General features: G+C 36.3%; 1 protein-coding gene across 2 annotated transcripts in view; it reads left to right on the forward strand.

Moving 5' to 3' along the window:
- Positions 1-19,889, forward strand: part of LOC111143005 (G protein signaling modulator 2) — a 66,828-nt gene that overhangs the window by 12,810 nt on the left and 34,129 nt on the right. For both annotated transcript variants that reach the window (XM_022496397.1, XM_022496398.1), the window contains exons 3-10: positions 8,434-8,655; positions 9,262-9,397; positions 9,730-9,872; positions 10,840-10,963; positions 11,077-11,192; positions 13,822-13,977; positions 14,894-15,002; positions 15,839-15,968. In XM_022496397.1, the coding sequence (XP_022352105.1) occupies positions 8,434-8,655; positions 9,262-9,397; positions 9,730-9,872; positions 10,840-10,963; positions 11,077-11,192; positions 13,822-13,977; positions 14,894-15,002; positions 15,839-15,968 (1,136 nt within the window). The remainder of the gene's footprint in view (positions 1-8,433; positions 8,656-9,261; positions 9,398-9,729; positions 9,873-10,839; positions 10,964-11,076; positions 11,193-13,821; positions 13,978-14,893; positions 15,003-15,838; positions 15,969-19,889) is intronic.

Consider the following 19,889-nt stretch of genomic DNA (forward strand, 5'->3'; position numbering starts at 1 on the left):
AATGAGCTTTTTAGAAAGCCAGTAACATTGAAATGGGTGGGTGCTTTCTAAACATGATAAATAGCCAGTTTAGTATTTAGTGATAAAATATTAATGACATTTTAGATACATTTAGGAACAAAGCAGTGATTTCTGCATCATTATTTAACATTTATTCTAGAAGTTCTGATCATTGCACTAACAATAAAATGAACAAATATTGAATGAAAGGCATGTAATTATTAGTAAGGTGATTAGGATACTAATAGATTCTTTGTCAAAACTGTTACAAGTTGGGGTGCCTGGGTGGCTCAGTTGTTAAGCGGCTGCCTTCCCCCTCAGGTCACGATCCTGGGAACCTAGGATCGAGCCCCGCTTCAGGCTCTTTGCTCAGCTGGAAGCCTGTTTCTCTCTCTCCCACTCCCCCTGCTTGTGTTTCTTCTCTCCCTGTCTCTCTCTCTCTGTCAAATAAATAAATAAATAATCTTAAAAAAAAAAAACCTGTTATATTAGTATTAAATAAACATCAGAACTTGTAGCAATGGGTAGTATTCAGCATTTCTAGGAAGTTGAAGTTGTTGGTTACCAAATCTTAGATCTTAACACATGTTTAGGAAATAGATTTGTGATCTAACATGATTCATGTTAGGGCAAGGTGCCGCCACAGAAGTTTATATAGGTAAGATGAGGGTATTTCTATTTTTATTTTTTTTTTTTTTAAGATTTTATTTATTTATTTGACAGAGATCACAAGTAGGCAGAGAGGCAGGCAGAGAGAGAGAGCGGGGAGGAAGCAGGCTCCCTGCTAAGCAGAGAGCCCGATGTGGGGCTCGATCCCAGGACCCTGGGATCATGACCTGAGCCGAAGGCAGAGGCTTTAACCCACTGAGCCACCCAGGTGCCCCGGTATTTCTATTTTTAGAAAAGGAAGTTTTAGGAGTGCCTGAGTAGCTCAGTTGGTTTAACAGCTGCCTTTGCTCAGGTCATGATCCCAGGGTCCTGGGATCAAGTCCCACATCGGGCTCCTTGCTCAACATGGAGCCTGCTTCTCTCTCTCCCTCTGCCTGCTGCTCCCCCTGCTTGTACTTTCTCTCTCTCTCTCTCTCTCAAATAAATAAATAAAATCTTTTTTAAAATTTTTTAAAGTTTTGAATAAAAGAAAGGGAGGACATTTGGCATAATTAAAAAGAGCTTTTAATAAATGAAATGTCCTCTACCCCTTTGGGCATAGTTCCAAAAACCTGGGAGTTATCTTACATGCTTTTTTTCTCTTTTTACTCTCTGTAGCCAGTGTGAAGTCATGCCAGTTTTACCTCCTAAATGTTGATCCAGATTGAGCTACCCATCTGGATCCTCCCTATCACTGCAATAGTTTAGGCCCACATTATCCTCCCTCCAGATTCCCTCTATTCTCCATTCTTACTTTTAGAATCCATCTTTTTAATTTGCTGCTAGAGGGCTCAGTCTAAAAACACAGAGCTGACTGTGCAAATTCGGCTTTATCACCATGGTGGCTCCTTGAAATCTGTAGGGCAGACCCAGGCTTAAACCAGTATACAAGATTTTCTGTTTTCTAGCCTCTGTGTATTCCTTTGTCCTTACTTTCTCCACTCCTCACCTTTCCCTCTGAGTTCTGTACATGTCTTGCTGTTCCATGTCTCTGTGCCTTTGCTCATGCTGCACCCTATGACTTGAATTATCTACTCCTGGAAACCATTTCTAAACAGTATAGTTTACTATGTACCCTCCCTGTGCTCACATAATATTCTTTGCATATTTCTTTCTTTGTCTCAACTATATTAAAATTCACTGTATCTGTTTATATGTTTGTCTCCTCCTTGACCACTCCCTTCTTTGACCATTAACTTCCTTAGGGCAGCCATGATGCCTAGCATGTTGTATGACTCATAGTGCATGTTTGATGGAATGTCCATTGAATTCCACTGGACATAACTATCAGGTGAATCTAGTAAGTAAGATTTTTATCTGTCTTACTCAACATTTTCAAGGGTGGTATACTTTTTAATGCTGTAAGAGCAGCAGGTAAGGAGGAGTAGATTATACCTCTGCCTATAGGAATGTCTTAGATTTGTCCTTTTTCCATTATAGGGTGAACATGGTTATATATTGGTGTAGGACTTCACCAAAAGAAACTTTAAATTCTGTAACTATTTTTAGTAAGAATATGCCAAACAAAGCTCTGGCTTCAACAGTGCTCTAAGATCAGAATTCTGTATATTAACTGGATTGTTATATAATTGCAGGTAATGCTTTGTGTCCTTTACATTAGGAGTTGTGGCCTAGTATAAATTACTATTCTGCTCTGGTAAACAGGTAGCATGTAATGTGTTATCCATATGGTTCTTTCATTGTGGCAGTCCTCATCCATCCCTGGAGGAGTTTCTGTAGCATGAGTTTGTAATTTTGAAATGGAATGATTTTTCCATTTCAACAGACACTGAGGAACCTCCTGAGAGATGATATAATGATTTATGAAGTATTTTGTGACCTACTTGTGAAGGTAGAAATGGAGACTGATAGTAAAATGAAATTAGTTTCTAAACTTTAAAACAGTGTATGATTGATTTTAAAGTAATTATCATTAACTTTTAGGCATGATAATAGTATTAAATTTTTTTGAAAATTAATCTCTTTTAGAGATATATACTAAAATATTTACAAGTGAAATATGCTTTCTGGAATGTACTTCAAAAGAATCTGCGGTTGGAGAGTAAGGATGGAAGTAGAGATGAAATATACTGAGAGTATTATATATTGGTAATGTTGATGTTGAAAGATGGATCTATCAGGAGCATTATCAAGCAAGTTTCTTTAGTTTTGTATTTCTTTGAAGAAAATTTTTTTTCATACTTGTTACTATGAATAATAAACACTTCAGTACTTCCATATTGTAAAAATTGACCATTGCACACAAGTTGTAAAGGAATCCAATTTTGGTGTTGAATTCTTCAGTTTTGCTAGGTAAATGTAGTTGTTAATATTCTTTCCTCAAGAATAGTTTGAGGTAATGTGAATGGTGGAAATAGTATTGGGTTTGGAGACAAAGAATGGGTTTCATTTCTCAGCCTTGCATTCCCACAATCTTATTAATAGGTCATTCAACCTGTCTGAGCATCATTGTCCTCTTCTGTAATAATACCTATCTCAGAGGGTTATTTTGAGAGTTAAATTTTATATTTAATAAAAAATCACTTTTAAAACTAAGTTTTAGTTTAAATTTTTTAATTGAATTTAATTTAAATTTAAATTTAAACTAAGTTTTAATTTAAACCAATCAAAATTCAAATCTAAATCAAGATAAATTTACACTATTCTCTTCCACAAAGTAAACTAGAATAACTAGGTATATATGGTAAATTGAATGGATGAAAATTGTTTGTGGTGGGGTAGGATTAATAGTGGAAAAGATCCATGCTCAATTAGAACCCATAGAAGGTAGAGGGAGTTAAGGTCGGTAAAAAGATTTGACAGCCATAGAAGACAGCACAATGGAGAAGATGGAGAGCACTCTTTTTTTGAATCTTGAGTCCTCAATCCCAACAATTATTCTTAAATAGTATGTAAACCTTTTGAAGGGAAGATCTGATTTGAACAAAATCTCTATTAAATCTTTTAAAATGATACAGCATTGAGTTTTTAATCTTTTGCTTTCATTGGTATACTATGAACACAAGAAACCAAAATTAAGGTAAAGAAAAAAAAATCTAGTGTGGAAGAAAAGTAAATAATAATAAAATATAAAAATCAGGGGCTCCTGAGTGGCTCAGTTGTTGAGCACTGTCTTTTACTCAGGTGGTGATCCCAGGGTTCTGGGATCGAGCCCCACATCAGGCTCCTCGCTTGGCAGGAGGCTTGCTTCTCCCTCTCTCACTCCCCCTGCTTGTGTTTCCTCTTTCACTGTCTCTCTTTCTATCAAATAAATAAAATCTTTTAAAAAATAATAAAAAAATATAAAAATCAAATTGAAATGACATGAGTTTTGTGCAAAAATAAGGAATTATAGCTATAATGGTCTATTAGCAAAACAAAAACATTTCAATTAAGGATAATAGTACTGTGTTTATTTATAGTTACTAGGAATGTACTTTCTTTGATTGTACAACTAGATAGGGCATTAGAAAGAATAAAAGAAACATTGTATGTTGGACGTATGTTAATGGAGGTATTTTCCCAGTTTGTCTTCCACTCTGTGTATGTTCTTTGTTTCCAACCCAGCTGGTAAACTAATTAAGTAATTCTATTCTCTCATAGAGACAAAGAGGATATGAAATTACTTTCTCTCTTACTATTTAATGATCTTCTAAAAAATTTATAAACCAACCTGCCTTGACTACTTTGTAATTAGATATATTTGATTAAGGTGTTGGAGATTTTGCCAGAATATTGACTTATTTTCTAATAAACCTATACCAGAGCCACAATATTCTTATAATTAATCATAAACTAGAGAGTTTGGGACTTTATTTTGGAAATTAGTTACTGAAATAACTTTTCTAAGGTAGTTTCCCTTACAGAGCATTCTTACTTCATAGACTTCAGAGACAGCTGAGTAGCCAGCAGTGTTCCAGTTTGTTGTCACTCTTTCTAATGAAAATTATCTAAAATGTCTTTTTTTTTTTTTTTAAGATTTTATTTATTTATTTGACAGAGAGATCACAAGCAGGCAGAGAGGCAGGCAGAGAGAGAGGAGGAAGCAGGCTCCCCTAGAGAGCAGAGAGCCCGACGCGGGGCTCGATCCCAGGACTCTGAGATCATGACCTGAGCCGAAGGCAGTGGCTTAACCCACTGAGCCACCCAGGCGCCCCCTAAAATGTCTTTTTAAGGGGGTGCCTGGGTGGCTCAGTCTGTTGGGCCTCTGCCTTCAGCTCAGGTCATGATCTCAGGGTCCTCAGATGCAGCCCTGCATTGGGTTCCTGGCTCAGCAGGTAGCCTGCTTCTCCCTATCCTGCTACCCCTCACTTTCTCTCTCTCTCTGTCAAATAAAATCTTTAAAAAATAATAATAAAATGCCTTTTTAAAAATTTGTAGCTCTTATGATACCATTAGTCTATAGCTAAATTAAAATTAAATGCAACATTATTGGGTTTGATGGTTCCAGTATAATGTGTGAGTTTAAATCCAGAAAGTCATATATTTGTGGTGAAGATACTTATTTGAAGAAGACATTTCTCTGGTTTATATGGATATAGCACACATGTTGTAAATTTCCAGTTTTTACATGTCTTATATCTGAATAGCCAGTTCTGCCTTATCTCTGATTTGCTGGCCAGCCACCTACCCATCCTGAACAGATGGTGCTGCTGTGTGTAACTATTTCTCTCTCTCTCCCTCAGTGAATATCATCATTAGTATTCCATTTTACCATGGAATGTAATTTTCTTTTAACTAATGCTATGTTGATGGACATTTAATTGTGTGAGGTTTTTAACTGCTATGAACATCTCCTTTCACATATTTTTTTTAATTTGTGTCGCTATAGCTTTAATATCAATTCCTAGCAGTGAAATTGCTCAATGTGTAATTTACATAATTGGAATCATGCTTAAATTAAAAATTTTTAATAGAGGGGCACCTGGGTGGCTCAGTTGGTTAAGCGTCTGCCTTCGGCTCAGGTCATGATCCCAGGCTTCCAGGATCAAACCCCTGCATCAGGCTTCCTGCTTAGTGGAGAATTTGCTTCTCCCACTGCCTCCATCTGCTTATACTCATGCACACACACTCTTGCTCTCTCTCATTCAAATAAATAAGTAAAATCTTTTAAAAAAATTAATAGAAAAAGTAATGTATTTTTTATGTAAAAATATACTTCCCAAGTTTTTTCCTATGGTAATTCTTGAAAGTGCAGTGGTTTCGGTATTCAGACAAATAGACACTTCATTTCAGTAGCTCATCTAGCAGAAGAACCCTTTAATAAAATCATATTTTTACATAGTAGTCTTTTACTACCTCGTTTCTCTTCACACACAGAATATACTGGTAACCTTGTAAAACCTTAAACAAAAATAATTTTTTTCTTCATGAAGTCTCTAATGTTCAGAAATACTTTTTTTTTTTTTTTTTTTAAGATTTCATTTATTATTTTGACAGACACAGCAAAAGAGGGAACACAAGCAAGGGGAGTAGAAGAGAGAGAACAGGCTTCCTGCAAAGCAGGAAACCCAGTGCAGAGCTCAATCCCAGGACCCTGGGATCACGACCCGATCTAAAGGCAGAGGCTTAACAACTGAGCCACCCAGGCATCCCTCAGAAATACAGTTCTCAAGGGCAGTTTTTACTTGTGAAAGACAAAAATTAGTTTTATTAATTTGAAATGACATGAAGAAATATAAATAGCAATTTACATTTTCTGATTTAACCAATTAATTTTCCAAGTACTTAAGATCTTCCTTTATATCTAGTTGACTTGATGTGATGTTGAAGCAAAATGTCAAGTAGAGGTTTACTTGCATTATTTTGTCTAGATCCATAAAGTGAGGGTGAAATCACTAGTCTGACTGTGAATAGACAGTATCCTTTGGCTAAATTACTTGAATTATTTAAAAAAAAAAAAAGACACCTGCATATAAAACTTGAAAATTACCTATCCGAGACGACTACATAAATCTGTTTATCCTGAACTAAAAGTCTGCTTTGCACCTTTGCAGTTGGCTCTGTTAATCTTAGTCCAGACTTTTCTCTTAGGCTTATCAGATTTCTTTTCTACTTTTGCAATTCCATTTTAATTTATGGCTTTAAGGAACCTTGGCATGTTACAGACAAAAAACAGCATCTGAAGAAAAGTGTTAATTGACCTGCTACTAGAAATGCTAAAGTATAATTGTGTTTGAATAAATTTAGGGTGAGTGATGGTTTAATTTACATTTCTTGTTAAACCAGTGATTATCAACTCTGGCTTGTACATTGGAATTCCTCAGGGGTATTTTAAAAAATACTGCAAGCCAGCTATCATTCTCAGAGAGTGGGACCTAGCATTGAGAGTTTTATTTATTTATTTTTAAAGACTGATTTATTTATTATATAGAGAGAGTATGTGGTGGAGGATGAGAAGGGCAGAGGCAGAGAGAGAGTGAGTCTTAAGCAGACCCCATGCTGAGCGTAGAGCGTGACATGGGGCTTGATCTCATGACACTGGGATCATCACCTGAGGTGAAACCAAGAGTTGGACGCTCAACCAACTGCACAACCCAGGTGCCCCACACTGAGAGTTTAAAAAAACAGTCTACATGAGCTCTGTTGTTGTGCAGCCAGGGTTAAAAATCACTGCTCTGTTAGAATTGCTCAAAGCTAATTCTGATAAGGAGTAATTTCGTGTTGCTCACAAAATGAAAATGCTTGATGAGTTCAATCAGGGTTTTCTAAAGGGTGATATGTGTACTAGTCACATTACATAAGGTAATTTTACTTTTGTATTTTACTTATACATATTTGTCTTAATGTACATTCATAAATAAACATAAGTATCACATCAAATTCACAGTTCCATGGATAGTACTTTGGATGAAGCTAGAGTTGTTTTTTTAAGGACATATGCCAGTTTCAAAGAGCTTTGCCAAATTATAGAAACACATTTAAATGAATGATTAGGTAATACACAGACATGGCAGAAATCATAAAAATGTTGAAGAAAACACAGTAGCAACTTTGGTGAAAGGCACCTACTAAAGTCTAGGATTAGAACCTGAATTATCAGTACTTTTTCTCCTACATAGATTTACAGTAACGTCATTCTTCTGGCTTTTAAAAATCCAGTGACAGACTTTGACTATTAGAATTAATGCAAATCTTTAATTACTGCTTTCTAACGTAAAGTTTCTTGACACGTAGTTCTTTTATGGAAGTGTGCCTGATATATCAAAATATTCTGCTCTTTTTTTCTGAGGTATAGATGATCATGTGGTGAGAACAGGAAGGAGCATGTGTCTGTATGAGTGTATGGGACAGAGAAAGAGGTATAGATGGTAGTAGGAGGGGTTGATGGACAGGTGAGTAGATCACTTTGATATACGGACTGAGAAGGGTATTAATTATAGGCCTTCACCTTCCCCAGGTACCTGTTTTCTCCCCAAACTCTCAGGAAGTCTGTGAGATTGCCACAAATCAGAATACTTTAGGAAGCACTACTTTAGGTTCTCTCATTGGTAAAGTGGGTTGCTCTGGATAGGCCATTTTAAGATGGACTCCATATAGTGATATTTAGCTATGCTTTATAAAAGACTTCTGAGGCTCAGAGATATTTGATTCGGCAACTTAGCTCATGCTATAAATAATAGTTGACTGTTTTATCAATAATGTATATCTACTTCAATTATAGAGGCAGCTTTTCTGAGCAAGAGTAGCAACAGTCAACATGAAAATTATATTACCTGAAGTTAAAAATACTTTAGTGTAGTTGTAATGTAATGTTGTAAATGTCTGTCCTATATAATTTTATAGAATGGAAGCTTCTTGCCTAGAACTGGCCTTGGAAGGGGAACGTCTGTGTAAATCTGGAGACTGCCGTGCTGGTGTGTCATTCTTTGAAGCTGCAGTTCAAGTTGGAACTGAAGACCTAAAAACACTTAGTGCCATTTACAGCCAGCTGGGCAATGCTTATTTCTATTTGCATGATTATGCCAAAGCATTAGAATATCATCATCATGATTTAACTCTTGCAAGGTAATTTAAGCTTTTTAATACTCTTTCTCCCTAAGTGTCCCTTAAAAAATTTTTTTCATTCAGGGGCACCTGGGTGGCTCAGTGGGTTAAAGCCTCTGCTTTCGCTCAGGTCATGATCTCAGGGTCCTGGGATCAAGGCCCACATCGGGCTCTCTGCTCAGCAGGAAGCCTGTTTCCTCCTCTCTCTCTCTCTGCCTACTTCTCTGCCTACTTGTGATCTCTGTCAAATAAATAAATAAAAATCTTTAAAAAAATTTTTTTTTCATTCAATTAAAAAAACGAACTTAATGCATTCTAGTGAGTTCTAATTCAGTAGCATTGAATTCTAAAACTAATCTTTAGGCTGATCACAGTTTAATTAAATGAACTAATAGTAGTGAAATCATCCTAGGGTTTAATTAAATGAATGAAAATTAATTAGATTTAAATACGGAAATGTCAGTTTTAAAATTTTTATTTAAAGTAAGTTTCAGGGCTAATGGGTCCTTCCTACCTAAAGCATGTCAGTTGTCTTCTGGGAAAAACTGTACTCTGACTGCTTTTATTTTTAACACCACTTGCTTTTTTTTTTTTTTTTTTTTTTTTTTCTTTTCTTTTTTCTTCCAGGACTATTGGAGACCAGCTGGGGGAAGCCAAAGCTAGTGGTAATCTGGGAAACACCTTAAAAGTTCTTGGGAATTTTGATGAAGCTGTAGTTTGTTGTCAGCGACATCTAGATATTTCTAGAGAGCTTAATGACAAGGTAATAAGGAACATTAGATGGCAGGCCAAATGTTTTCATTGAAATTGCTTTGTGTTTTAAATCCTATTTAATTACTCTGTAGTTTACTAGAAGTTAATACCAAAAAATTTTCTAGAAAAAGTAAAAGAAAAAAATAAAAAATTTAAAATAGAGAAAAAGAAGATAACACATTCTTCTTTCATAAGTAATCATTTGTTTAGTTCTTTGTGGATGGCCAGTGTAAACATTTCTTTTTCTTGACCATCAAGGATATTATAAATAAATATGTGATCAGCATTAGAATACCTGGCTTCTGATTTCAAAATGTAAATTCTGCTGATATCTTCATCTAGGTGGGAGAAGCAAGAGCACTTTACAATCTTGGAAATGTGTATCACGCCAAAGGGAAAAGTTTTGGCTGCCCTGGTCCTCAGGACATAGGAGAATTTCCAGAAGAAGTGAGAAACGCCCTCCAGGCAGCTGTGGATTATTATGAGTAAGTAGCACTGATTCAGTCATATGGCTAAGCCACAGATCTGCTCTATGATCTTTATCCAGTAATACATTCTTAAGTTTGGTAAAAGTTTTAGAGTTATGGACTAGCAAGTAAAAATAAACCATCAGATTGCTGCTGTTATAGTTTTAGTTCAGTAGTAATCCCCTCCCCAGGAAAGGTTTCCTTTAAACTGTTAACCAGTGCCACTTAGTGGCAAAAACAAGAAATATCTAAATCAATAGCCTAAATTATGTGGAGTAGATTTAGTCTCTTACTAGCAGATTTTCATAAAACTTCTTAGCTGTAAGGGTTCCAAGATTGACCCTCTTCTTGACTTTGGACAGAAACCTGCCTGAATGCTTCAGTAAAGTAAAGTATTCCTGGTTATTTACTATAATCACCCTCCATCTTAGGTATATCTTTTTTTTTTTTTTTTAAGATTTTATTTATTTACTTAGAGTGTACACATGAGCCAGGGCAGCTGGTTCTGGGGGGGATGGCTGGGGAAGGGCCAGAGGGAGAGAGAATCTCAAACAGACTTCTGCTGAGCACAGAGTCTGACATGGGGCCCAGTCTCACGACCCTGAGATCATGATATGAGCTGAAATCAAGAGTGAGACACTCGACCCAGAGTCCCGCAGGCACCCTTTTCATAGATGGAGCTTTAAAATGTGGTACTTTATGGCTCTAAGCTTATTTAAATTTTTTTTTTTTAAGATTTTATTTATTTGACAGAGAGAGAGATCACAAGTAGAGAGAGAGAGGAGGAGGAGGAAGCAGGCTCCCTGCCTAGCGGAGAGCCTGAACTGGGACTTGAGATCAGGACCTGAGCTGAAGGCAGAGGCTTAACCCACTGAGCCACCCAGGCAGCACCTTTAAAATTTTTTTGATAAAAAGAATTTGATTTGTAAATCAAATCAATACATTTTTTTCCCAAACTTATTTTTTCACAACTTTTTTTATTTAGAGAAAACCTATCACTAGTGACTGCTTTGGGTGATCGAGCAGCCCAAGGACGTGCCTTTGGAAATCTTGGAAACACACATTACCTCCTTGGTAACTTCAGGGATGCGGTTATAGCTCATGAGCAGGTACAGTGTAAGGCTTTGGAGCCAGATCATTTTCTCCATCAGTGTTTTAAACAGTGATTAGATTATTCTCTGGTTGTATTATAGCTATATCTAATTAGAATTTTCTGTTTCAGCGTCTCCTTATTGCAAAAGAATTTGGAGATAAAGCAGCTGAAAGAAGAGCATATAGCAACCTGGGAAATGCATATATATTTCTTGGTGAATTTGAAACTGCCTCTGAATACTACAAGTTAGTCTATTATTTCTGTAGATAAATGTAAAATGAGTAGTTACGCAGTCCTATTAAATGATAGGCTCTGGGTTTAAAACCTGCTTTTTGCACATTATTAGCAGCAGGACCTTGTGCTTCTAAGCCTCAGTTTCTTCACTGTAACAGATAATGCCAATTCCATGCTTTTGGTATTATTGTGAGGATTGAATAAAAGAATAAATTCAGCACTTAATTCGCATAGGACCTGGTACCTTAGCTTTAGTGGTAGTGCTATGACTCCTTTATATTTTTGTTAGTTTTTATCTTTAAAACTAATTGTTTTTAAATGAAATTCTGAACTTTTAAAGTCTTTTAAACCTGTTTAGCATGTGTGGTGTATATATTTATTTGTTTTTGGTCTTTTCTTTTTTTTTTTAACCCAATTATGTGTTTTGAAGAAAAGCCACAAGAAAGCCTGTTAACAAAAATATGCCCTAGTTTTCTCCAGTGATCACTGAATTTTTTTCCCCCACCATCGCACCCCCTTGTTGAGCAGTTCTCCCACTCTCCTCTATCCATCTTTGATCCTCACTGTAAGCTCAGGCCCCATTCACTTACCTGAGGAGTTGACAAACCCAGCTTCTTCTGTGCAGAGTCTTTCTGATCTATCAATAGACTGGAAACGTAGGTATAGCAAAGTATAGACTCTTTGAGATTGTCCAGTCCATGCTTTCTAGTTTGGAATTTTCTCTAATTAGTGGAGATTGAAGACCCATGCAGGCCTTAGGCAGAAGCTAGTTTGAACCACAGATACAGTGATTGATTTGTATTATATTGTTAAAGAATCCAATGTGATTTTGGATAGTTTGTCATCTTAAAAAAAAAAACAAAAAACATAAAATTGCTTTTAGGTCCATCTAAAAAACTAGAATGTCATCCATCCTAAACATTGACCAGTGGTTAATATTTGTTGGTTGGTTAGTTAAATATGAAATGCCCTCCCAAATAAATTACTATATAAGGAGTATATATTTTGATTTTTAAATAGAAAAGTTTCTTATATTTTAAAGCAAAAGACATAGAAATGTCTTAGTTAATAAATGATCTACTTGTATTAAATACTGAAAAGTTCTGTAATAAAGAGGATGGTGGCTATTTGACTCGACTTGACTTTATACATGGGTATAAAGTAATGAAACTTCTTCCCAATGCCCTCTCCATAAGTAGGCTAGAACTCAGAACTCTCCTTTAGAATTGTTTTCAGGACCACACAAGAGGAATGTCTTAACATTTTAAAGATTTTTTTTTCATTTTATTTATTCATGAGAGACTGAGAGAGGCAGAGGGAGAAGCAGGCTCCCCAGAGCAGGGAGCTGGATGTGGGACTCGATCCCAGGACCCCAGGATTACAACCTGAGCCAAAGGCAGACACTTAACTGACTGAGCCACCCAGGTGCCCCTGCCTTAATATTTTAAAATTTATATCCTTCAGGATAGAAAGCAGTATTTTGGTAAACCTACTTTAGCAATTGAATTTGGTTCCAGAAGGACTTCTGAACATTTACAAATTAACTATACCCTCAAAGAAAAATGGTGTTACAGAAAGATAGCCCATGATCTGAAAGCAAATCCAGAAGTCTTCCAAAAATGTTTGAGAGTAGGCAATGTTAGAGTAAGTGTGTAGCCTCCCAAAGTAACAGCTTTGAAGGTATCATCATTAAGTATATAATTTCAGCTTTGTTTGCTTAAACCTATCATATTATCATTTACTTATTTTTCATATTATAAATCATATGAAGTATTTATAGTATTTGGCAGAAATTATAGGAGTCATTTAAGTTACTGGATCTTAAGCATCTGTAGGATTAAGTGCTGATGATAAGAATAAAAACAGTATTAACATTTATTAGCATCTACTGTGAACAAGATGCTATTCTAAGCACTTTGTATGTACTAATTCATTAAATCTTCGCAAAACCCTGTGAGGTATTTTCTCCATTTAACATATGAAGAAATGGAGAGAGGTTGAGAGACTTGCCCCATTGTAGAGCTAATAATTGGCAAACTTGGGATTTGAACCCAGTCTGGCTCTAGGATCCACACTCTTAGCTGCTACACTAGCTTCTCATTGATGATTCAATGAGTATAGGTAGAATTTGGTTAATATTTAAATATGGTATTTAATATTTTTCAGAAATCAGTGACTAATAACCTATACATTAGAATTTTAACCAAGTATTTTAAGTTTTGACAAAATGCAAAGACAACAGTATGATTGCAAAGTGAGGTTATGTGGACAAAAATTCTTTTTTTGCCCCTACAACTGGGACAGTTTTTTTTAAATGTTAAAAAAAACTATATTATATAATCTTTAGGGGTACTTAATTTCATATTTCAATATTCCTTTTCTCTGAAGAATTAATAGGACTCTCAAATTTATTCTTAGAATCTGGATTTGGTTTTTGTGTTTCCAAGACATCTTTTCATTTTGTCTAAAAGTAGTGGAGAAAGTGTGGGATATTAAACTCTAAAATAGATGTATTGTAAAGGCAGAAGGAAAAAGAGTTTTATTTTACAATTTATTTTACAATTTTTTGTACAATAATTTACAAGTATTATAGCCAAAAATAAAAATGATCATTGTGTGAGAACTAATTTCTTTTTTTAGAAAGACACTACTATTGGCTCGACAGCTTAAAGACAGAGCTGTCGAGGCACAGTCTTGTTATAGTCTTGGAAACACATATACTTTGCTTCAAGACTACGAAAAGGCCATTGATTATCATCTGAAGCACTTAGCAATTGCTCAAGAGCTAAATGATAGGTAAGTTACACACTTTTTTACTATAATTAAAATATAGATGCATTATTGAACCCCTAGAGTTTTTCCTTTGTTTTTGTTTCCTTTGTTTTCTTCGAAATTTTTAATCAAGGAATTTCTTCTGTTTTAGTCACCTCCTCTCTATATTACTGTTTGAAGGACTAGCATGTCTTATAAGATGAGAGTGCTCCATATAGCCTTGAACCAAGACAGTAAAGAGGTCACAAACTCAATTGCCTACAAAGGTCCTCCTGATTAGATCAGTGTGGGAATTGTGGTCAACTTACAGATAAGGGCCAATGTAAAGCTCCTCAGCTCCAGCTCATTTTGCTAGGCAGGGCCGAGGATCTATGATGTCCAAATATTCCTCTTTTTTAAAGAGAAGCTGGAAGTCCTGAGTTTTATATAAATCTTCTGATTTTTAAATGTTGATGGCTATTTTAAAAAAAAAAACTGTATGAAAAAGCAGTGTATTTCTACAGGCATTTAGTCTGTAATGTTTGCTTTAGGAGACAGATTTTTACTTCATTATGAAGAATTTCTCTGTAGTTGTTCAAAGTAAAGTATGCTACTTCTAGTGAGTTCTCTCTCCCCAGTAGTATTCAAACATGGACTGAATGATTACCTAGGCTATCATGAAAAGAAAATGGAGTCGTTTAGAAGGACCTATCCAAGAGATTTTATTATTTCATAATAAATTGTATGTTTTAAAAAAATGTTTCCCATTTTAATACCTGACTCTGAGTTCAGTATTATCTAGGTATTCTAATAAGTCTCTAATGTTAAGATAGTATGTTCCTTTATGAAAGACCAAATAAATCCAAAGCATATTTATACCTTTAATTACTTCTAGATAGCTTTTATTCCACACACAGCTCTCTTTCAGATAACTGCATGTTACCTTTGAATTGTTTTGTAGAATTGGTGAGGGAAGAGCATGTTGGAGCTTAGGAAATGCATACACTGCTCTAGGGAATCATGATCAAGCGATGCATTTTGCTGAAAAGCACTTGGAAATTTCAAGAGAGGTATGAAACTAAAACACTGCTATCTGTGCTGTTATGGTTCACAAATTAGCAGGGTTGGGGGAAGCCCTGTTATTTCTCTAGATTGCTCCTATGTGACCTAGTAATAAATGTAACTATGTTATTCCCTTGGCATAAGAACTGCACAAAGCATTTTGAGATACAAATCAGAGGTCTGTTTTCATTGGCCTTGATGTAGGAAGACAGGAAGGTAAGGCCAAGCATGGCAGAATGGAAAGATTACTAAAATATGCCTCCCATCTCTACATGGAAAAGTAGCATGGTAAACAATCATGGATTGTTTCCTGTTGCAGTTCTGTCACTTTCTGGCTATTTGAGATTGGAAACCTTTTCTGAGTCTCATTTCTCTCATTTATAAAATGGGACAGATAATATCTACCTTGCAGATCATTGTAAGAATTAGAGATAGTGTATATAAAACTGCCCAGTGTAATGTCTAGTGCTAGTTTAATATATATTAACTATTACTATGGAATGGAAACAAAGTTAGGAAATTTTAATCATGCGATGCCAAGTCAGTCTGTCACAGAATAACTTACATTATTATTAAATACGATTGTAGAAGTTAAAAAGCAACTAATATTTAGAGAATGAATTGATACAATATATTTAGCTCTCCTATTGCCATACTTATAGAAATTTCCATTTTCTTTAAAACAATTATTAAAAAAACCATTTAGTTCAGTCTCTTAATTCTGATATAACAATTTTCATTTCTCTATATTTTCTTCAGTTTTGGGTTCACAACATTTTCAGCTAATCTTCACCATTTTTTGTCTTTTAATACTACTCTAAAATATAAATGCTTGTGGTTGTAGGTTGGGGATAGAAGTGGTGAACTAACAGCACGACTAAATCTCTCAGATCTTCAAATGGTTCTTGGTCTGAGCTACAGCACAAATAATTCAATAATGTCTGAAAATATTGAAATTGATAACAGTTTGCATGGTAAGTAATAGGTCTTCAAACCCAATTTCTTTATCCTCAATTACATTTACATTACATACCACATGTTTACCATGTCCAGAGAGAATATATAACATAGGAAGCTCAACTTTTTATAATACCTTTTTGCTTTACCCTGTCCTATTGGTTTATCAGTATAGAATACAGTATTTTCAGCTATTACCATGAACTTAGGAATGGTAAAGTTATGATGATTTTCTTTTGTAAAAATACATTTAAATTCTCTATAAGCTCATTCAAAAGTTTGTATATGTGAAGATGACAAAATTAAAACATTGTTTATTTTTAATTCAAATGTTCCTACATATATGATTTTTATTTAGTTATTTTCTTCTCCCCCTTTTTTTTAAAGATTGATTTTATTTATTTATTTATTTATTTGAGAGCGAGAGAGAGAGAGAGAGAGAGAGCGAACGTGGGTAGTAGCAAGCAGGGGGAGGGGGAGGGGCAAGCAGACTACAGTCAGTGTGGAGCCCGAGGCAGGTCCCCATTTCACGACCCTGAGATGATTGCCTGAGCTGGAATCTAGAGACAGACACTTAACTGACTGAGCAATGCAGGCCCCCCTCCCATTTAATTTCTAAGGTGATCTCTTAGTATTATTACTTTTTTTTTTTTTTTTTTAATTCAGAAAACCTGGGAAATTTTCTTTAGGTCAGCACCTACAGAAAGATTTGGTTTGACATTACTACAGGGAAAGACATGCTTGACTGTCTCTGTATCTACATGAAAAAAATTGTACTTTTTTTTTTTTAAGTAAGCCTTATGCCCCATGTGAGGCTTGAACTCATGACCCTGAGATCAAGAGTCATACACTCTACTGACTGAGCCAACCAGGTGCCCCCAAAATTCTGCCTCTGATTAAAGAAATAAAAAGGGACAATAATTTAATACTCTGTACATGATTGTGTGAGATCCATTTTACAGATCTGGCCGAAGCTTTAAAAATTCTCAGTCTGATAAAAGTTACCAATACAGATTAATGTTTTGAACTTGAAAGTCAGTGAAAAATCGAGCTTTCATCTGTTTCCTTGTCTAAGCCCATATAAAGAAAGAAAGAAGGAAGAGATATTAGCAGCTAGTCAGACTTCGAAAGAAATTTAGTGAAAGATTCTGAATTTATGGGACTGTGTGCTTTGCAACTGAGTAATGGCTGTAAATTTCTCTGCTTAATTTTCAAGTAGGGTATGTTGTAATATTTCTGATATTTTAACAAACTATTACTTGTCCTCATGGACCCCTCTAACTATAGACCCATTTTTTTGTTCGCACTTATAAAAAAAACCTTGAAAATATTACTAATGTTCATTTCTTTACTTCTTCACTTTCCATTCCCTGCTCAAGTCACTCTACGAGGGCTTTGGCTCCATCATGACACTGAAACCTTTTCAAGGTTACCAGAGATCTCCATTTTACCAAATCATTGATCAGTTTTCAGATGTCAGGTTACTTGATTTCTCAACGATATTTCCTACTGCTGATCATTCCCTTCTCAAAATACTTTCTTTGCTCATTTGGCTTCCAGGATTATCCTCCTTTTCTGGTTTGCTCTCACCTCACTGGCCACTCTCAGTCATCATTACTGTCTCCTCATCATCTTTACATCCTTGAAATTTGTAGTGCCTAGAGATCAGTTTTTTTTTTTTTTTTAAGATTTTATTTATTTATTTGATAGAGACATAGCGAGAGAGGGAACACAAGCGGGGGAGTGAGAGAGGAAGAAGCAGGCTCCCCGCAGAGCAGGGAGCCCGTTGCGGGGGACTTGATCCCAGGACCCTGGGATCATGACCTGAGCCGAAAGCAGACGCCCAACAACTGAGCCACCCAGAGATCAGTTCTTGGACCTTTTCTTCCTTTCCCCTTCCCTCTCTCCCTCCCTATTTTCTGTCTATCTTGTCCTTCCTTCCTTTCTGATTTTATCCTTTTTCCTCTTATCCTATACTCTAGATCTACTTCTTTTTCTTTCTTTTTTTAAGATTTTATTTTTTAAAGATTTTTTTTAAACATACTTGATTTTTTTTTTTTTAAAGATTTTATTTATTCATTTGACAGAGATCAGGAGTAGGCAGAGAGAGAGAGAGGAGGAAGCAGGCTTCCCGCCGACCAAAGAGCCCAAGGCGGGGCTTGATCCCAGGACCCTGGGATCATGACCTGAGCCAAAGACAGAGGCTTTAACCCACTGAGCCACCCAGGCACCCCTAAAGATTTTATGTATTTATTTGTCAGAAGAGGGCAAGAGCAGGGGGAGCGGCAGGCAGAAGCAGGCTCTGTACTGAGCAAAGAGCTTGATGTGGGACTCAGTCTCAAGACCTTGGGATCATGACCCGAGCCAAAGGCAGACACCTATCCAACTGAGCCACGCAGGCATCCCAAGATTTGATTGATTGATTGATTTGACAGAGAGAGGAAGCAAGCATGAGCCAGGGGGAGAGACAGAGAAGCAGACTACTTGTTGAGCAGGGAGCCCAACGCAGGGCCCAATCCAGGAACCCTGTGATCATGACCTGAGCTGAAAGCAGACACTTAACTGACTCAGCTACCCAGGTACCCCTAGATGAGTGCTTCTAATAGAACTTTCTGCGAAGATGGAAATATTGTAGATCTAATCTGTCTAGTACAATAGCTTCTAGCCATATGTGGCTCTTGAGAACTTGTAGTGTGGCTAGTGCAAAAGAGGAAATGAATTCTTAATATTATTAATTATAATTAATTAAAAAGTTAAGGGCCTCTGGGTGGCTCAGTCAGTTAATTGGCTGCCTTTAGCTCAGGTCATGATCCTACGGTCCTGGGACTAAGCCCCATGTCAGGCTCCCTGCTCAGCAGAGAGCCTGCTTCTTCCTCTCCCTCTGCCTGCCACTCTGCCTACTTGAGTGCGCACGTGGTTGCGCGCGCTCGCCCTCTCTCTCTCTGCCAAAAAAAAAAAAAAAATTAAGAGCCACATGTGACTAGTGGCTACTCTATCAAACAGCACAACTCTAGATATTTCATTCAGTTGATTGGCTTTTATGTCCTCTATATACTGATGACTTTCAAATTGATATTTCTAGTCATAATTTTTCTCTTATGTTTGAGATTCACATTAATAACATTTCCATTTGAGTGTCTAATTGGCATCTAAAACTTAACATGTCCAAAACAGAGCTCTTGTTCTTTATTCCCACACATGTTCTTCATCCAGTTTGCCCCATCTCAGAAAATGGTACCACCATTCATCCAAGTGTTCAGGCCAAATACCCATGGGTCATCCTTGTTCCCTTTCTTCCACTCACTTCCTACATCCAACCTATTAGAAACCCTACCTTCAAAATATATGCCTAATCTCTCTTACAATGTACATAACAACAATCTTAGTACAAGCTACCAAAATTTCCCAGTAGAATACTAGCCTATCAACTATTTCTCTTGCTTCCATTCTTAGTCCCTCACACTGACTTTTTCCACACAGCAGCCAGTGTTCTTTTAAAATGTAAATCATGTCATGTCATTCATCAGTTCAGAACCCTCCAGTGACTTCCCATCACACCTAAAACCAAGTCCTCAGTTGTCACCTTGGTTAAAAGGCCTTATGTAATCTTGACCTACTTCTTCAAAATCACTTCCTACCACTCCCTGTTTGCCCATTGTGGCTGCATGAAGATAGGTATTTTTTTGGCCTCTTTTGTTCACTGCTGTATCTCCAGTGCCAGGAAAAGTCTGCTGGCTAAAGGAACTGCAAGGAAACATCTATTTCTGGTGTTGGCTCAGGGTAGAGAAAAGGAGTGTTCCTTAAGAATCTGAATTTATAAGCCTGCCTCCATACTGGTTTGGAATTTTATTTATTCTACCTGCGCAGTTTAAGAAACTCCAATCCAGTGAAGTGCTTTTGAGTTAGAAATGCCCCTAGAGAGTTAGCAGAAGACCGGA

The sequence above is a fragment of the Enhydra lutris genome, unplaced genomic scaffold (genome assembly GCF_002288905.1).
Source record: "Enhydra lutris kenyoni isolate GAN:26980312 unplaced genomic scaffold, ASM228890v2 scaffoldscaffold9, whole genome shotgun sequence".
Taxonomy (NCBI): Eukaryota; Metazoa; Chordata; class Mammalia; order Carnivora; family Mustelidae; genus Enhydra; species Enhydra lutris.